Consider the following 19,745-nt stretch of genomic DNA (forward strand, 5'->3'; position numbering starts at 1 on the left):
TACTTCATGTTTTTGGTTTGTGAGGTAAATAACTCATGAGGTGATAGTGAATTAACATTTTCAGCAACTCATGAGATAATTGGAAAAAATGTGTCACAAGATAGTCTTTAGTGAATTGAGCCCTGGCTGAGAAGTTCTTATATGACTGCTAAAGGAAACATAAACTGACAGAACAGTATCTTGAAGGAGCAATCTAGCCAAACCGATAGTTCAGTTCTATATAGGAGGTAAGAAGGTTGAGTTACCCACAAGCTTAAAGTGTAAGTCCAACCAAAGCCTAATCTTCAATCTGCTCCTGCCCCCATTCTAAGTCCTATACTAACTACCCTCTAAAGCACAGGTGTCAAACTGGTGGCCCTCCAGCTGTTGCCAAACTACAAGTCCCATGAGGTATTGCATGATTGACAGTTACAAGCATAACTACCAAAAGGCAGAGGCATGATGGGACTTGTAGTTTTGCAACAGCTGGAGGGCCGACATTTTGACACCTCTGCTCTAAAGGAAAGGTGTATATACCCTACCTACTCTCGTCCAGTCATGTGAGCGGCTCCCAATGCTGGCTTCAGGGAAGAGGAGGGACCGCGGACAAGAGATGCCTTATAGGAAGTCTATTGGGTGACGACATCAGTCAGGCACTGCAGCTGTTGCTGCTACTCTCTCTTCTCTCCTAAAGCCGGCCACTTGGGCGGTCACATGACCGTACTGGAGCACCCTTACATTAGGTAAGTATACACATCTTTTCTTAACAGGGTAGTTAGTATAAGGCTTAGAATAGGGATGGGAGCAGGTTTAAGCTCTGTTTTGACAGGACGTCCACTTTAACCAGTTGCAGACTCTGGGCGTGTTTCACATGCACAAAAAGCTATCAAGATCGTACACAGGGCATGTGTAACACATCCAGTCCTTCTGCCCTGCTGCCAGGACCTACCCTGTCCCAGTACTCAACAATTGAGTTCTGATTAATCAAAGCTGCATTGCCAGCAAACAGAGAAAGTTCCGACAGCCCCTGCCCTTCTCACCAATTAGTGACAAGGGACTGTCCAATCTCACACCGTGCTCTCACTTACATAACAATGCCACTCTCAGCTGCATCCTGCACAAAGATTTTCCAGCTCGCAGGACCACAATCTAGGTGCCAGCAGCCTAAGAGTGATTGCCACTGGGTTAAGTTACCTAGGCAATTAACCCTTTAAACTCATGCCACCAGATAGCTTTGCTTACCTTCACAATATTAGCAAGAACAAATATGAAATATAAACGTCTGCACACACAGTCACCACAGACAGGTATATTCAGAGATTTATTATATACAGTAGCGCTTTTCAAGAAACAGGGATTCTTTAGTTTGCAATAGTGTCACAAGGAGGTGGGTCCCTTTGAGAACATGAGTGTGCACAAAACACATCAGGGAGGAGCCTATGTGCTGATGTCACGTCACGGAGTCCATAAGTGTGGCCACAGTTTTTATTCCACATGGATTGTATGCATATGTTTGCTTTTAAATAAACTACTACACTATGTACCTCCAATTTCGGCTCCATGTAGTGAGCTCCTTTTTAGGACACCAGCCCTGAGAGGAGGAGAAATGATTGTCTTGGAGTGTCATTTGTTGGAAGCTCATTTGATCTTAGTTCTGGTGAGTGCATATTGATGAAGGATCTCACGGATGTCTTTCCCACATTTGGATGTCACTTCACTATACGGAGGACTGTGCTTCATACGGACTGTATGTGCAGTCACTCATCCCACTGAGCACTTACTTTGTTTATTTGCACTGAATTTGGAGGTCTTTGATTTGGGTGTTGCGTCATCGCATCAAGGACTTTCATTTATATGGACTGTCTGTGCAGTCATCAGTAATATTTTTATTAATATAATTTTTACTGTACGCTTGCTTTTATCTTTTTGATGTGTAATGTGGTGGTCACTTATGAATGTTGATAACATTTATTGGTTACTATATTATACTATTTCCACTATTTGTTTTTATTTTCACTATTTGGTATTTTAGTACAAGGTGGATACATTCGCATTATTGCTTATTGCTTTTGTTTGCACCATTTTGACCTTTTCATTATGAAACCCTATTTTGAAAAGTATCAAATAAAATAGTTACAGAAAAAGGGTGTTACAAAGGGGAAAAAAAAAGAGACAACAAGGCAACAGAGAAATAAAAAGGCATTGAAAATGAAGAATGCTTAACAATGTCCTGGTCTGCAGAGTGCAATGGATAAGCAAAGATGGTACAATGGCTCTCTCAAGTCTAGTTAAGCGTTTCTTGGTTTGATGTTAAACGAGAACTGTCAAAGTGTCCTGGCATTCCCCTTTTCTATGGCATCAAAGGGGTGTTGACATAGGCCATCTGACCACTCATCTGGTTTAAGGGGTAGTTGATGGGAGGTCACTCATTTATAAACCCGTCCCAGATACAGTCTTGTATAAGTTTTAAGAACTCTGAATATCTGCAAGGTACAGCCGGCTACCCTGGATATTATTGTGCAGCATGAAATTAGCTTCACAATGGATATAGATATGACAGGTCTCAGATATCTATTTCTCATAGGAGGGGTGTGGAGGCCTAATACACTCAGGTACCTATTAGCATAGGGGTGTTTGGGTTCAAATGCTACCCAACAACGGAAAAAGATGAATATGACTTTAACTTCTGAAATCATGACAGTATAGTCAGAATAATGGAACATATTGGGATGATGGGTTTTACCGAAAGACAGACGTGTATTCTATGGATTCCAATGTCTGTTAACTTTCTAGTCACTGAATAGGCAAAGTCAGACACTATTATGGGCCTTGTGATGTACATTGGGGGTTAGATCCTCATACCAGAATAAGGGGTGTGTGGCAGCAGCTAAGATGTTGTGGATTGTACGAGTTGAAAGGAGGAGGGAGGGGGAGAAAGGAGAAGGTCACTGTGGCCATTATTCTCTTCTGACAAAAGGGCATGGAAGACTTGTGACCTGAACAAAATGTCTGCTACACACACATTCTTTCAGGTGCCAGGTACACACAACCATTACACCAGGTCTCCAAGGGGGGGGGGGGGCAGGTATGGAGACTCCAGTTCTGAGATCACACTACTGGATATGACAACAGTGGTGTCAGCCAAACAGCAGACCAGATCTTGTCTTGCTGCTACCAATACAGCACAATAATGCTCTAAACACTCACCCTGCACAAAAAATTTCCAGCTCATATGACCACAATCTAGGTCTAGCAGACTGAGAGTGATCAACAATGGGTTTAGTTAACTACACCTTTAACCTGTTACACACCAAAGAGCTGCCACCATGGTTTTTTTTTTTTTTTGGAAACACAAACAGATCATAATATCTGCAATGACAGTTATGACTTATTAGCACTGATCACTGTATTGGTGTCACTGGGGATGCCAGTGACATCAAGTCAGTTCCCCCCAGTGTCAGAATTCCCGCCGCAGTCCCGCTATAAGTCGCTGATCACGGTCATTACTAGTAAAAATTAAAAAATAAAACAAATACCAGTATACTGTATATACACACTACCATTTGTAAATGCTATAACTTTCATGTAAACCAATTAATTTACATGTATTGGGATTATTTTTTAGCAAAGACATGTAGCAGAATACATTTTGGCTTTAATTTATGACGAAATTTGATTTTTAAAATTTTTTACTGGACATGTTTAATAGCAAAACTCAAAAATATAGTTTTTTCTCAAAATGGTCAGTCTATTTTTTTTTGGCACAAAAACAAAAAACACAGGTGATCAAGTACTACCGAAAGAAAGCTCTATTCGTGGGAAATAGACATAAATTTCATTTGGGTGCAGCGTTGCATGACTGCGCAATTGTCAGTTAAAGTAACGCAAAAAATGGCGTGGTCAGGAAGGGGGGTAAATCCTCTGGAGGGCAAGTTCACCTTTTGCTAAAAAAAATATAATACATATTTTTTTGCAGATAAAAAAAAAAAATGTGCATTATTTAGTTTTTGTTGCAGGAGCCTGTAAACCATTGCTCCCGCGATCAGTAGGTCGCTGGTGCCATGCAGGTCTCTTGCAGAGCTGTCAGTATATCTGCTTGCCCATACGGGATGTACGGGCAAGCAGATATACTGAAAGGAAGAATGAAAGAACTATCGTGGTAGTTCATTGAGAACTACAAGCCGACAGCTGCTAAGGCTGTCGGGAATTGTGGTTTCTCATTCGCAGAGGACTTTTTTTTTAAATTTCACAGCTAGGGGGTGGAGAGAAGATCCCCCACTTGATGTCAAAGTAGGGCAGCGAGCAGAATGGGTGCATTCATACCATCTTACATCGTGAATATGGGTGTAACGTAACACATTACGAAAGGTGAACTTATCCTTTAAAGTACTGAGTTCTTTGGGTTTCGGCAAAGTTCAGTCAATGGGCATTAATCAAATTCGATTCTGTGGCTCTAATAAAAAAATAAGTCATGTGACTGATATTCTTTGTTTTGATGGTAAAGCAGCACTCCAGACTGCTGATGCAGAAACATTTTGTGGACCTTCTAGAGCAGGGGTGTGAAACTGGCGGCCCTCCAGCTGTTGCCAAACTACAAGTCCCATCATGCCTCTGCCTTTGGGAATCATGCTTGTAATGGTCAATCTTGCAATGCCTCATGGGACTTGTAGTTTGGCAACAGCTGGAGGGCAGCCAGTTCGACACCTGTGTTCTAGAGGGTGTCTCTAAGCCCTCCCCTCACCCAAATGCCAGGGGTAGGAGGAGGGAGATAGGAGTGCTGAAAGGTTTTATATACTGTATTTTACAGCAAACCTTGGCAAGGAGTCAGCTTCCTAATTATATCCATATTTCTGGTTTAACATATTTTACATTCAGGCAACCAACAAATTATTATGCAGAATTCCTGAGTTGATAGAGACAAATTGTGGGATGTAAGGGTGATCTGGCTGCATTATCTGTCACCCCATTAAATCACTAGGGTTGATTTTGCTGATCTGGCTAGCTAGGCAGATGCCCTCTTCCTCCCTCACCAATCCATGAGCTTCTCCAAAAGAAAAAACACCCTTCATTGGTCCAGGGTATGCGAATGCTGAGCTCCCTTGCTAGAACCTTCAAACAAGAGACTATGAGGTCTTGTATGTGTACACTTCTTGGAAACCTTCCAAGAGAGGAGTGTTTAGTCTTAAAATGATTGCTATTTCACTATACAATAGTGTTTAAAGGTTCTTTAAAAATATATCTGCATTATAGCCAGAGATATGAAAATTGTGCATACTTCGAGAACTGGGCTGTTTTAGGAGGGCAGCCTGGAGTCACAGAAAGCCAGACCTAACTGTGTATTGGTCTAAATGCTTTACCATGGTCAATTAAGACCAACATTCAAGTTTGTTAAGCTTGCCCAGAGGTTTCACAGCCCACCCAATAGCAGCCAACCGATGTATTTATTTGATCTGGTGTGTGTCAATAACTGAAATGTTTGAGAATAGCCATTATCAATTTATAACAGGCTCCAGTCTTTGTGAGCACACATGCCAGATATCATTAGCTAACCTAAGGCCCTGCCTCCCTTTCTCACTGGGTTTTAGGATACTGAGAGACTGTATGATCTCTGCTAAGAAAGATCATGAATTTCATTGAAGAGGGTTGTATATGAAATGCTGAATCCTGTATATTTAAAACTAACTCAGTTTTGGGGTACCCAGACCTCACTACTGTCACACCAGGGTCTTCAAAAAGCAAGAGAAACTAGCAGCTGACTCAACCATGATCAAACCAAATCAGTTTTGGGCAGGCTGACCCCTAAACGTACAGATATTTAATCACGTTCTAAAGCTTTTATTATATATGAATAAAACTTCTGAGAAATACAAGAAATGACATAATAAAATTAGGCAGAAGACATTTCCTGAAAATAGATTTATTTTGACTTTTCTTTTTTTACAAAGTAATTTTGTAAAGATAAAGGCCTTTAACGAGCACATAATCCAGGATTTGAAGAAAAAAAAACAAAAAAACACTGCAAAAAAGTGTGAAACAGAAGATGTAATCTAGACACACAGAATCAACACATCAATTCCTTCCTAGTACAAACAACTGAGACCTTCAGATTTTTTGGAGTGAACTACAAAATGCACTAACCCAAAGCAAAACAGAACAAATCTCTAGTGACCACAGTACACTCAAAATATGAATGGTTGCTATGGGTTACCATCTTTACACACAGTCGCAGCACTTTTACAATTCCTATTCAACATCATATCTATATGGGAAAGCTTTTGTTTTTACACAGAAAGTGCAATGTTTAAATCCTTATGCCCTGCAGAGCCCTCTTAACCTGAAACAGTTTTTTGGTTCTAATAGAGATAACTGTATACCTGTAATTCAGGTATACATGAGCAGTTTTCCAGGATGGAAGGGTTGTCCAACACTCAATACAGGTCCTTGCTGGGCAACATAATATTGCCAATTCCACTTTGCCTATGAGAGCATACCTACTTTGGAATCTTCCATACAATTCTGTAAATGAGGAAATTGTTGATCCCCCACCACCCAATTGAAGCTGGTATACTACACATACAAGTCCTTATTGCCTTGCTATGTCCAAATGTTAGGTCAAGCAGGAAAGGAAAAGTTGTGACTCTTCTGGAAAGTATCAGAGCTTTCAGCTGCCAATCCCCCTCCTATTGGCCAATCAATTCAAAGAGCTGCCTCAGTGGCCAGTAGGAATACATGGAGGCAGGAGGGGATAGGTAAGCTCTCCAAGACTACCAGAAAATGTCAAAGGTTTTGACCTTTCAGAATGGCCTGGCTTTTGGACATAGCAGAGGGGAATAAGATCTGTCTGCACTTTATACCTCTGTGAAAGGATCTGATACTAGTTAGTATAAGCAAGTGACCAAAAGAGGTAAGAGACAGGATTGCAGTAGTCTGAAACTCTGATACAGTCCTGTCACTTAATGACAAAAAGCTGGATATGAAAACTGAAAAAAAAACAAAAAACCTGTGCAAATATTTTTTCATGATAAATGGGTTTTTAAATGTGGTTTCAGCCTTTCTTTGGGAAAGTAGGGAATTCCTGCATTTGTGCTCTGCAATTAGTGCCAAGGGGGCAGGTGGCTTTAAACCCTTTTAACCAGTTCTGAGGCCTAGTGGAGCACTTCAGGAAGCTCAGCTTTTTCAGTGGGATTCTGTGGTTTAGAAACGGAACTGGGGAAGCACTGTGCCTATAAGGAACACGAGTGGCCGAGTCTAAGCTTCACTTTTAAATCTAAGCGAAGTCAATCGGCATAGCTTCAGGGAAGAGTAGAGAAGAGAACCCCTCTCATCCATACTGATGAAGGGTAGGGGGCAAAGGCAGTAGGTTTCCATATTTCCGAAATAAATGTTATCATTGAGTATGCTAAGTTTAATACCAAATTATAATAATCATTGGGAAACTTGTCATTAATGCCACCTCCTGGACCAACATTCTACCATCTTAGGCCAAAAATTACTATCAACAAGGTATGCTATACACGGTGCAGTAGATAAAATACAATACGACTTATTGCTTGTCTCCACCCTTTAAAAAGGTACCCACAGACACTGGACGGAAGTCAATGATGAAAAAGTAATCTAAACGATGAAACTTTATTGTATTTTTTGTTTGGTAAAACACAAAAACATGACTGTGACTCATTCTGTCAGGCTTACCAGTACTAAATCTGGACAGCCATGAGAAACCAGACAAAATAAACTTTACTTTCCCATAGGGCCCTGAGGTTGCCTTTTACAGCTGTTCATTCTCAGTATACTGTCAATTAAGTCTGCAGAAGTGTTTGATATCTGATGATCAGTATATAATTTCTATAGGTATCTTTGAAGACAGGTCATCTGGTCTTTTATATTAAACAGAGTTAGCCATTTTACGGATCATGTAATTCAGGATGCCTCCATTGCGGTAATAAGTGAGCTCCACGTCGGTGTCAAATCTCATTATAGCGTCAAACGTTTTTCCTGTATCAAGCTGTAGAGAAAGAAAATTAACATTGCTTGTTATTTATCCTGGAAATAGTAGTCCATAACCTATCTACAGGTATGCTGAAGCAAAAAAAAAAAAAAAAAAAATTTGAGCGTAACCATACTCACCTAGAATACAGCAAAGCTCCATTCCCAATACTCACCACCGGCTGCTGACATATTTGGGCAGCCTGCTTCAGATTGCTAGGTACTGTCATCGGCTGGGTGAAGATGCGCGGGAGTTCCATCAGATTTGACTTTGCCAAATTTGTGCAGTTAGCTGCACTTGCGCAGCTTACTGTACAGTGGTGCACAGGCAGGTAAGAAGATTGATGCAGAAGAGACAAAGCATGTATTTTCTGCATTAAAAATCCTACCTGTCCACTAATATTTACATCGTAGCCTAAAGTTCCACTTTAGGTTTTTATATTTTTTTCCCCATTTGTGCAATTCGAAGGCCAAGGTCATCCATATATACACATATCTGTACAAAGAACAAGGCTGGCTGCTACTGCTAATTGTTATTTCTAAAAATAATAGTTGCTGGATTAAATGCCCAGAACAACTGTTCAGATCTGAAATTCTGATTTGCTGAAAGTCAGAGAGCCAGAAAACCAGAATCTTAAAAGGGGGGGTTATCAAATGAAGCTTACACATAGAAAGACCAAAGTTCTGCCTCTATCTGGCAACATTGAGGGCCTGAGCAACCAAATCACACAGCACCAATGTGGTCATGTGGGAGGAAGGAAAGAGAGTCGCATGCTTTCCATTCAGGAAATAAATGGTAGTTTCTTTGTTTGCTGAATAGATCGGTGAGGGAGTAGAAAAAGTATAAGCTGCTGGTCGGATGAAAGGGGAGAATGAACATGTGTATGAAGGGAGAATACCGTCTTTTTCGTACCATAAGATGCACTTTTTTCCCCCCAAAAAAGGGGGGAAAATGTCAGTGCGTCTTATGGAGCGAATATGGAGCGGCCGGTCCGGTATTTCCACTGCCGCCGTGTCAGAATACCGGGCCGGCCGCTCAGCTCTACAGCGGGACCTTATAGAGATGACTGCTGACCTTTGGGGAGGGGGGGGGGGGGGAGCGGGTACCTGAATTTGACAGATACCCGCTCCCACTTCCGTGGAGTTGTTCTTTCATCTTACCCGTTCCTCTATCCAGCGGCGCGGTCTTCCCGGCTTCTGTAGTGTGGGCATGACAGCCATGTGCCAAGTGCGCATGCGCAGGAAGCGGTGCTTTTTGTGAATGGTAAGGCGGCACCTGGGACACATGAGAGATCCCAGAAGCCGCCGGACCAATCACAAAGCGCAAGTGCTTCTCGCTCATGCGCACTGGGCACCCGGCTGTCATGCCGAGCGCCATTACAGAAGCCGGGAAGACAGCGCGCGGCTGGATAGAGGAACAGGTAAGATGAAAGAACAACTCCGCGGAAGTAGGAGCGGGTATCTGTCAAATTCAGGTACCCGCTCCCCCCCCTCCCCAAAGGTCAGCAGTCATCCCCTGTACTATCCACAGTCTCTGGTCATCCCTGTGCTGTCCGCAGTCTCTGGTCATCCCTGTGCTGTCCGCAGTCTCTGGTCATTTCCTGTACTGTGTCCGCAGTCTCTGGTCATCCCCTGCACTGTGTCCGCAGTCTCTGGTCATCTCCTGCACTGTGTCCGCAGTCTCTGGTCATCCCCTGCACTGTGTCCGCAGTCTCTGGTCATCCCCTGCACTGTGTCCGCAGTCTCTGGTCATCTCCTGCACTGTGTCCGCAGTCTCTGGTCATCTCCTGTACTGTGTCCGCAGTCTCTGGTCATCCCCTGCACTGTGTCTGCAGTCTCTGGTCATCCCCTGCACTGTGTCCGCAGTCTCTGGTCATCTCCTGCACTGTGTCCGCAGTCTCTGGTCATCTCCTGTACTGTGGCCGCAGTCTCTGGTCATCTCCTGTACTGTGGCCGCAGTCTCTGGTCATCCCCTGAACTGTGTCCGCAGTCTCTGGTCATCTCCTGTACTGTGTCCGCAGTCTCTGGTCATCTCCTGTACTGTGTCCGCAGTCTCTGGTCATCCCCTGTACTGTGTCCGCAGTCTCTGGTCATCCCCTGTACTGTGTCCGCAGTCTCTGGTCATCCCTGTACTGTGTCCGCAGTCTCTGGTCATCCCTGTACTGTGTCCGCAGTCTCTGGTCATCCCCTGCACTGTGTCCGCAGTCTCTGGTCATCTCCTGTACTGTGTCCGCAGTCTCTGGTCATCTCCTGTACTGTGTCCGCAGTCTCTGGTCATCTCCTGTACTGTGTCTGCAGTCTCTGGTCATCTCCTGTACTGTGTCCGCAGTCTCTGGTCATCTCCTGTACTGTGTCCGCAGTCTCTGGTCATCTCCTCTACTATGTCTGCAGTCTCTGGTCATCTCCTGTACTATGTCTGCAGTCCATTAGTTCAGAATTTTTTTTTCCTGTTTTCTGCCTCTAAAACCTAGGTGCGTCTTATGGTCAGGTGCGTCTTATGGAGCGAAAAATACGGTACCTATTAGCACACATAGAGGGAATATGGCCATTTACAAAGAAGTACCTGCACAGCCTGCTGCCTACACCAGTTTACACTGAGGTGTAAATCATCAAAAGAACTTACCTTTATCTCAACATTCATGCCAGGCCGGAGATCTTTGTCTTCAGGAATAAGAATGGTGTAACGCTCTTTACCAGTGAGTCCTAGTGCCTCTGTATTTTCTCCTGGCAAATACTGTAGAGGGATTATACCCATTCCAACTAGGTTACTGCGGTGAATGCGCTCATAGCTCTCAGCAAGGACAGCTTTAATACCCTGTATAAAATATACATATTAGAGTGTGTGAGTGACACTAGACCTGAAAAAAGTCCTTGGTTTAATATACAATGCAGAGTTTTAAGCATCAGATTAGTATCTTAATGTAGAATTTCACCGCTGGGTGCACCCAGCATCCTTGTGTTCCTCTTGTGCGAACAAAAATCTGCATTTTTTTTCTGTTTTTGTTTAATTTTTCTATCTTTTTATCCACTGCAACCATCAAGCCGCCACTGTTGACTAGGCGAGAGCGATGTCTTCAATGCTATGAAGCCTCCTAGGATATATACGTTACATATCCCAGGAGGAATATTGGTGAAATGAAGTTCCTGTTTTAGAGGGGTTTCCACATAGCTACACAAACAAATTCCAATCTTTCACAGGAAATACCAGCAGTGAGACCTTAACCATGCTGTTATATACAGTGTTGGTAGGCTGGAGTTTTACCTGGGAAATACAATAAGTCTTATAAAGATTAAACAATATTACTGAACTGCGTCACAGAATTATGGATCAGTGCAGCAGCTGTTCTCAAAGTAAAAAACATTATTATTATGGAAACAATTTAAGAGTGTTAGCTCTGACCTCTACAATGAAAATATAGTGCAAATCCTCCCAAATATAAAGTGCATAACATCAACAAATAATAACATCCAGTATGTGCTTTTAAATAAAATGACAGGTGCTCTTTAAAATAACATTAAAAATTATGCTGAAAAGAAAAAAATGGGTACAGTGTCCTTTATCAATCAAAAGTCCAAATTGCTTTTTTTGGCAGGGTTGTGGTCGCACTGCTGGCTGATTCAACTGTAACTTGGCAAGCTGCAACAATTTTAGGACTAGGCACCAATCTGGTCATATCATATTACCGGTCTAAACCACCAGGCTTCTGATTCTAATAATATCTGGTTGATCTTAAAGGAGGTCCAAAATACCATAATGCTTCAAGGAGTCATAAGCAAAGTATACAAAATGTACATTATTCTTGGAAAAAAACAACATCTGTTGAGTATCACAATTAAAAATAGTTATTCTCATACAACTGCTGAGCCAGCCAAAAATAAGTATTGGCAATGTTCAATTATTACACATTTTTAACTAATTGTACATATTATTATCATTTTCTATTGAGTTTTTTTGTCTTGTATCTCTAGTTTGAAGGAAACCTGTACCTAGTGAAATATGGGAGCTACCACTACCGAGCTTCTGAAAATGTTAGCTGCCTGGCTATCAACATTTCACTGCCTTTTTGAGTCACTGATCTGGAATAGGCATGCAGCCAACAGAGTCAGATATCCTGGGCTGCTTAACTGTTCCAGGTCAGCAACAAAAGTCTTTATGTATCTCACTTTACAGGTTTACTTTTAGTGATGTCATGCGACATTACAGGTCCTACCAAATAAGTTTACCTGCAAGAAAGGTCCTTTGGCTGCCCAGTCTCTGGAGCTCCCTGATCCATATTCCTTACCAGTTAAGAGGATTAAATTATGGCCAGCCTGTTGATATCTCTCAGCTGCATCAAAAATATCAAGCTAGAAAAAAAAAAAAAAAGGAATCCAATGATTATTAAAAGTATTTATTGCACAGTCACGTTGATTACATACACAGTCCAATAAGCCAAGCCATTTCAAACAACTATAATGGGTTGATAAATACACGAAAATGGCATTTTTTGTACTACAGTTTATCAGGGAAATCCCATCAACATATTTGAGTTAACAAGATGCAACTGATGCCAAAATATCACTTACTTTCTACATATCCCTTCTACCCTTCTGAAATGTCTGTGGTGTAAGATTCATACACATACACACTGAGAAATATCAGACACAACAGAAGGGGCATAAAGTACATTATGTAGGTAGGCCATGAATCTGTCAAATAAAGCACTCGAGTCACTCATATCATATCAATCACCCACTAACTGGACAGAAAGAAAGACTGAGTTTCTTATTTTAGTCTATGCTTGTTGAATATAAATTTGCATAGGATTTCTAAAGTGGTTGTAAACCTCAGGCATGAAATATGAACAAACAATTTCCCTCTATAAGTGTGTACTTGTCTCAATCCAGAGCACTAAGTGTCATTTCTGTCTGCTGCCTCATTCCTCTGCTTCAGCTCTGTTCCTGTGTGGAGGGGGTGTGTCCCTTTCCTCCAATCAGCTCTCGGAGCTCTCCTCACTGATGTAACTTCAGGTCTCCGCCCCATGCTTTTCAGAGCTGAGAGATCCTGTGTAAATTCTGTACTTTGAATGGATGTAGGGGAAAGACAGTTGTAGACAGACAGGTACAACTTGTGTAGGAGGATTTTTTTCATCTCTGTGTATCACCTGAGACTTCACTGGGTATATGTATGGGTTTACAACCACTTTAATTTAGATAGTGACTTAGTGATGACATCTTTTGAAGAAGATCTTATGTCATCAGCATATTCTCTGTCACTCTCATTTGTGGGTTTTAGTCAAGTGCACAGGTGTATTAGTAATGACAAGAAATGCGCTGAGCAAACTGTTGGCGATATAAATCCTGTATTATAATAATAATAATAATAATGTGGATATAAATGTTTATTTTATTGATGATATTTTAAAACTAAACTGCAAGAAAACAACTTAATCATGGTTGAAATGCAAATATATAATTTGTCCAAAATATGAGGTATTTACCGTTTCATTGGAAGGAAAATGGGTAGTTAAAGGAGCCTGCTTGTTGATGAACTTGTTAAACAAGCGGATATTGGCAAATGTGCCTCTAGCCATGATAGCATCATTCCCTCTACGTGACCCATAAGAATTGAATTCTCTTGGAGTTAAACTGGAAGGAGAAGGACAAATTATATCATTACTGTAACATGTTAATTCAAACTTTTTTTCTTTTTTTTTTTAAAGAAAAAAGACTCAGGATTCAACCTACTCAAAAAAGCCTGGTTATTAAAGTTTCCTAAACAGGTGTACTTGCAAAATAACAGAGTGAGTGCTTTCCTTTTCTACTGTCTGTGCTGTCAGAATGCTCTTTTCAGCAGAAACCTACAATAAAGAAAATGGTAATTCCAGGAGAATTGATCTCTTGGGTCCTCCACAGCTCCGCTCATTACAGGATACATCAGTAACATGGAGGTCAGTAGGCAGAACCAATGGAAGCTGTGAGGAACCCAGGAGATTAACAATTCTGGGAAGTGTTGGTGTGAATGAGGATTGTACAGGAAGATTTCTACTGAACAGAACAACATTCTGGTAGTGGGAAAGGTAAGTATTCCCTCACTTATTTTACAGGTGTAGGATGTTTTTATTTCATGACAGGGTTGATTTAAATATTTTGAAAGTTGATGGGGAAACACTGTAGTATAAAGACTGCTACTGTTGGCCAGTCCTGAAATGTTTAATTACCTAGCTGTCATGCTGATCCAGTGACTTCGATACTTATTAAGTTATTGACATAGAACATGTACGTGGATCAGGATTTTTGATGATGTGTCATCAATTTCTATTACATGTACCAGCATACTTGGGTTCCATTCTATGACCTTTTGAGTTCAATCCCTTTAGTCTGGGTATTGAAAGCTTTCAAAAAAGATCAGGTCTGAAACATTAGCACAGACAAAGTGAGCTGCAGAACAGAAGGATGTAGACAAGTATACTGTGGGATCTTCAATCAACTTACAGGCGATAAAAATCAGGCTTGGGTAAAGTCAAATACCTCATACATGGCACTACACATGTTATTTTCTTACCCCCGATTGGTTAAATAGCGAGCGGCAGGACTATTTCTTGCAATATTCCCGGCAGGAGAAATGTGGTCAGTAGTTACAGAATCACCCAGGTTTAGGAGGACATAGGCATCATTGATGGGTTTAGAAGGCACAAGTTCCATTGTCTAAAGAAAAACAGAAGAGGCTAAATTCATTCCGCTATAATACTTTTACTATAAAAAGCGTTATTTTCAGCCATGTAACTGTTTTTTTGGCTTTAACTGTCCTTGCTAAACATAAAATTGTCAGATAAATAATCATCACAGCTTAGTGAATTGTGCCGTGTAGGTAACAAATATTTAGAGCACAGTACATTACAACACTAGCCATACTGACAGAAATTACTGTTCCTAAAAAGTAATTGTTTTATATAATAAATAATTCTTCATTACAAATTGGTGATTCTTAAAAACCATGGAGGAATCACAGTACCCAGATAAAGTTGCCTTTAAATGATATTTTGGCAACACTTATCTCTACCTACCACACTAGTCTTCGTTTCTGTGCTTTAAAAAGACCTATAATTGCAGAACAATGGGAGCTGCTACAGATGACTTATATTTGAAGGTGCATGCTTAATAGCTGACTTGTGTACTGCTTAGTGAGTCACTAACTTGGAACCAGTATGGGCAAATCAGATGACCAGACACTCCACTAGCTACACATGCAAAAAGATGAGTGCTGCAGCCCTCATAACATATTCCAGGAGTATAGATCTCACAATGCGACTCCTGCGGTCTCCACCCGCTGAACCAATAAGTCAATCATATAGGATTGGGAAAAAGGTGAGGATAAATTGTTGAGACTGTATTAGAATGCACAGTATAAAAACGTTCCAGAAGACAAGCAACACTAACGCGTTTCAGTCAAACAAGGCCTTACTCGTAGTTAGTTACTTGTAGTGTAGCACACCACTATATAGTGGTCTATCCCTCCCTTAACCTCCCTGGCGGTATTCCTGAGTGTAGCTCGGGGTAAAGTTTCAGTATCAAAAGCGGTAACCCCGAGCTACACTCAGGCTTACCATGCGGCACTGCTCAGGGATTCCCTGCAGGGTTTACCTTGTCCTTCGCTCCTGCGATGCGTCCCCTGCCGTGTCCCCGGCCATCTCCTCCGGCCGATGCTGGCATCTGGCTTCCGTGTTCCGGTCCCTGCGAGCGTCGGGATGTACGGGAGCCGGAACAGTGGCAAATTTAAAAATTTTCAGAAACTGTCCTTTTCTTAGAAATGAATTTGACATAGTAAAACAGAACTGTATCAAACCATTTCACATACATTTTATCCCGAGTGCTTTGTCCTGTGCCCTGCCTGCATTTTGACTGTTCTTTCTGCCTGGAAACTTAGAAAAGTCCATGGCGTCCAAAAAGCATCCCTTTTGGTCAAAAGCGGTTTTAGACCGGCTAGAGAACAGCGATAGTAAATCAGAACCACTTAAAGAATTGAGTGATAATGATTCGTGGGGAAATTCGTCATCAGACACTGAAAACGATTTTGCGACTTTGCTCAGTGATGTGCGAACTTGGCGCTATATTTCAAATTTCAGTGTTTTTGGTTTGATTACATTATTGAATTAAATTTATTATATTATTTTTATGATTATTTATTAAATTATAATTTAGGATTTTGTGTTTCAAGTTTTATCATACCCAGAATGTTTACTAGACTCTTGTTCGGACAGATTTCAGTGAGTTATTCCTAAAAAATTACAGGCCTACAATAAAAAAAATACATATTTCCATGTAAAAAAAGTACCGCTTTCAGCACAGAAATATGGACATAATCAGACCGCTAGGAGGGTTAAGGGCCAATCATAGAAGGTAGACATCATCTGTTACATCCAATGCAAAAGGAAGAGTGATGACCACAAACTGATGCATGTGCTTAGTCAATAAGACCTACATATCTGACACTCAACTAGCTACATGCTTATTCACCATTAGCCACTCACAAAGTGAAAAGAAGGATTAGAAAGACAGTCCCAGATCCTAAACCTTTAAAATTAGTTCTAATGGCAGAAAGCTTTTTACCTTAATGCATTCTCTGCATAAAGGGAAAAAAAAAACCTTCTGCATGCGGATCCCCCTCAGCCCCCCAATACTTACCTGAGCGTGATTTCGATACATCAATGAGCAAGAAGGCTCTCTCCCTCCTCATTGGCTCAGACACAGCAGCAAAAGCCACTGGCTCTCGCTGCTGTCAATCACAGCCAATGAGGAGGGAGCAAGTGGCAGGGCCAAGCCCCACTCTGAGTGTCTTATGGACACACAGAGCCAGCTCGGGAGCGAGCCTGCGTGAGTGCCCCCATAGCAAGCAGCTTGCTATGGTGGGCACACAGAGGGGGCAGGGGCCAGGAGTGCCAGCGGGAGACCTGAAAAGAGGATTGGGGCTGCTCTGTGCAAAACCACAAGTATAATATGTTTATGATTTATAAAAAAATAAAAATTCAATCTTTACAATCACATCGAACAAATAAACACATACCAAGTTATCGAAGAAAGGAGGAGATTTGATGTAGGTTGAATTTGAATCCCAAGGATATAACTGATCAGTTGGTGCTTTCAAATTATTCCAGCTCTCATTCACTTTCTGAAAATAAAAATTACAACATGCGAGTGCATTTTACATTCAAATATGTTAGCATTAATCTATGAGTCTGTTCTTTGATCGTAGGCACATTTGTTGTTTTGGTTGACTGTGGGGCCAATAGCGACTGCACACCCATTTTTTCTGCTTCATTGAGAATAAATCTCAAAATTGTCAATGAACTTAAAACTTTTAAGGGAAACTTTTTAAACACGTGGGCATACAGTATGTTCATTATCATAGCAGATAATGTAGAAAATAAATAACTCCTAGATTATTTTTAAAGGATATGTTCACATTTGTAACATGTTACACCCATATTCAGGGTGTAAAATGTTATGAACGGACTGGCCCTGGCTCCTCCCTGCTCCCCGTAATGACAGCTAGCAAGGGAATCTTCTCCTCCCTGCTAGCTGTCAGAATTTAAAAAAAAAAAAAAAAGAAGAGGGCTCCACCCACCTGGCGTGTCACTCATTCACAGTATTCTCAATGAACTACCACGATGCTGTTGAGCGCTGTGGCAGTTCATTGATTCTTCCTTTCATTGTGCATCTGCTTGCCGGTATGAGGTATAAGAACACAGATACACTGACAGGTATGCAGGAGTCCTGTATGGCACCAGTGGTCTGCTAATTGCTGGTGCTAAGCTGTCCAGGCTCCCAAAACAAAAAATAATAAATGCACATTTTTTTACTTGCAAAAAAAAATATGTGCATTTATTATTTTTTGTTAAAAGGTGAACTTATCCTTTAAAATAAAAGAAGCAACAGATTAAACAACCATAGGAAAAAAAAAAAAAAAAGACACAAATGTACCCCAAAGTATCCACATTCAAAATGTAGATTATAATGATATATCAGTACTGGCACTTCCATAGTGTTTACATTTCTTCAACACGAAGTGGGCAAGTGGATCAACAACATGGTAACAGGTATGAAGTACAGTCACACAGAGGGGGCACAATATACCTGCAGCAGCCTGCATCTGCCCCCAGGCTGTTCTGAATGGTCCAGTTTTTGACTTTTCTAGGTAATAATGAAGCTTACCAGCTCTGCTCAACACAATTTAATTGGACCATCTGTACTATGGGCTGCTTTACTGGCTAATAAAAATATGAAGAAAACCACTATACATTCCCTTCAGGACCACATCAAATTGGTCCCCAAGATGTAATTCATTTTAAAGCGTAAGTGCACTTACTGGGGTATTATCCACTTCTGCCCCCTTCTACCTGTGCAGTTCAAGATGAATACAAGCTAAATTTACCCATCTCTACCATGATATTTACCCATTACAATTAAATTATAAATAAAGGCGCATGCCCCCACCAATTAAATACATAAATAGAGTGAAGCTGCCCACCTATAGGGATACACAATCACTCCAAGTGAAAAACAAAAAAAGAAATATATAGGCACTACAACAAAAAACATAAATAATATCACCAATGTCATTCATAAATTAAAGCCTTTAAATAAATAGAGTCCAATGCAACACCGTGCATAAAAATCTTCTGTGTCTCTATTATCAAACCACTGTAACCATTTTTAACCAGTAAATTGTTGTTCAGAAATCTTCATAGTCCTGAATAGTGCTAACTGTATATGGACAGCTTGGATTCCATTCACAAGCGGACTTAATTTGAAAGCATGGGATAAGCTAGTATTTCTATTCAAATACAAAATAAAAAAAAACTATTTTCAGCATCTAAAAAGATTAGGCTTTAATGCATTAAATTTGATTTTGTGTATTGAGTATGGAGTCTTTGTAGGGATGGTAGATAATTGAATGCCAAAATATAAAGAAGACATAAAACTGAATAAAAATACCTCAATTTTTTCATAGACTTCTTTGAACATTCCTGGTATAACATATTTGCACTCCACAGCCTGTATTTCATCTCTGGTGGGCCAGATATCTTTGAGAAATACAGGTTTCCCATCAGCATTATTGCCTGCAAGAGACAGTAAAGGAACATTAACAGACTGAACACTCATAGCAATTGCTCTGCTATTCAAGATTTCTTGGCGACAGTTTTTTTCATTGCCTTTGTGGTCCTCTATAAAATGTCCCTACCCTATTCTAGGGGAATGTCAGGAACTTGATTCAGTGAAGCACTAGAAGACTATGTGCACTGGGAAACCCTTTGTATGTTAAGCACTATAGGTCTGAAAACCAAACTTCAAAACCTTATCCTCCCAGACACTGGAGAGTCTCCTATTGGGAGCCACATCTGTCAACAATAACTGTCACCTTAAGCAAATACACTCGCTGTTATTCATTTTTAGAGCAGCTGGTGCCAATGATGGTAAGGGTTGCAGAAAACGGTTTCAGATGCCTGGCTTGCCTTCAAACCTGATATACAGTCACCGGCCACTTTATTAAGTCCACCTGTTCAATTGCTTGGCAACACAAATTGCTCATCAGCCAATCACATGGCAGCAACTCAATGCATTTAGGCATGTAGACGTGGTGTAGACGACTTGCTGAAGTTAAAAACGAGCATCAGAATGAGGAAGAAAGGGGATTTAGGTGACTAAACGAGGCATGGTTGTTGGTGCCAGACGGGCTAGTCTGAGTATTTCAAAAACTGCTGATCTACTGGGATTTTCACAAACAACCATTTCTAGGGTTT

General features: G+C 41.0%; 1 protein-coding gene across 4 annotated transcripts in view; it reads right to left on the minus strand.

Moving 5' to 3' along the window:
• Positions 1-5,880: 5,880 nt before the first annotated feature.
• ACO1 (aconitase 1) overlaps positions 5,881-19,745 on the minus strand; it is a 73,183-nt gene continuing 59,318 nt past the window's right edge. For all 4 annotated transcript variants that reach the window (XM_089674764.1, XM_089674760.1, XM_089674763.1 and 1 more), the window contains exons 15-21: positions 18,940-19,064; positions 17,009-17,113; positions 14,510-14,652; positions 13,446-13,593; positions 12,190-12,312; positions 10,589-10,780; positions 5,881-7,984 (exon numbers count right to left, since the gene is read on the minus strand). In XM_089674764.1, coding sequence (XP_089530890.1) covers positions 7,865-7,984; positions 10,589-10,780; positions 12,190-12,312; positions 13,446-13,593; positions 14,510-14,652; positions 17,009-17,113; positions 18,940-19,064 — 956 coding nt within the window. In that variant the 3' untranslated portion in view covers positions 5,881-7,864. The remainder of the gene's footprint in view (positions 7,985-10,588; positions 10,781-12,189; positions 12,313-13,445; positions 13,594-14,509; positions 14,653-17,008; positions 17,114-18,939; positions 19,065-19,745) is intronic.

This window comes from Staurois parvus, unplaced genomic scaffold, assembly GCF_062004578.1.
Source record: "Staurois parvus isolate SC_StPar_1 unplaced genomic scaffold, SC_StPar_1.0 ptg000012l, whole genome shotgun sequence".
Taxonomy (NCBI): Eukaryota; Metazoa; Chordata; class Amphibia; order Anura; family Ranidae; genus Staurois; species Staurois parvus.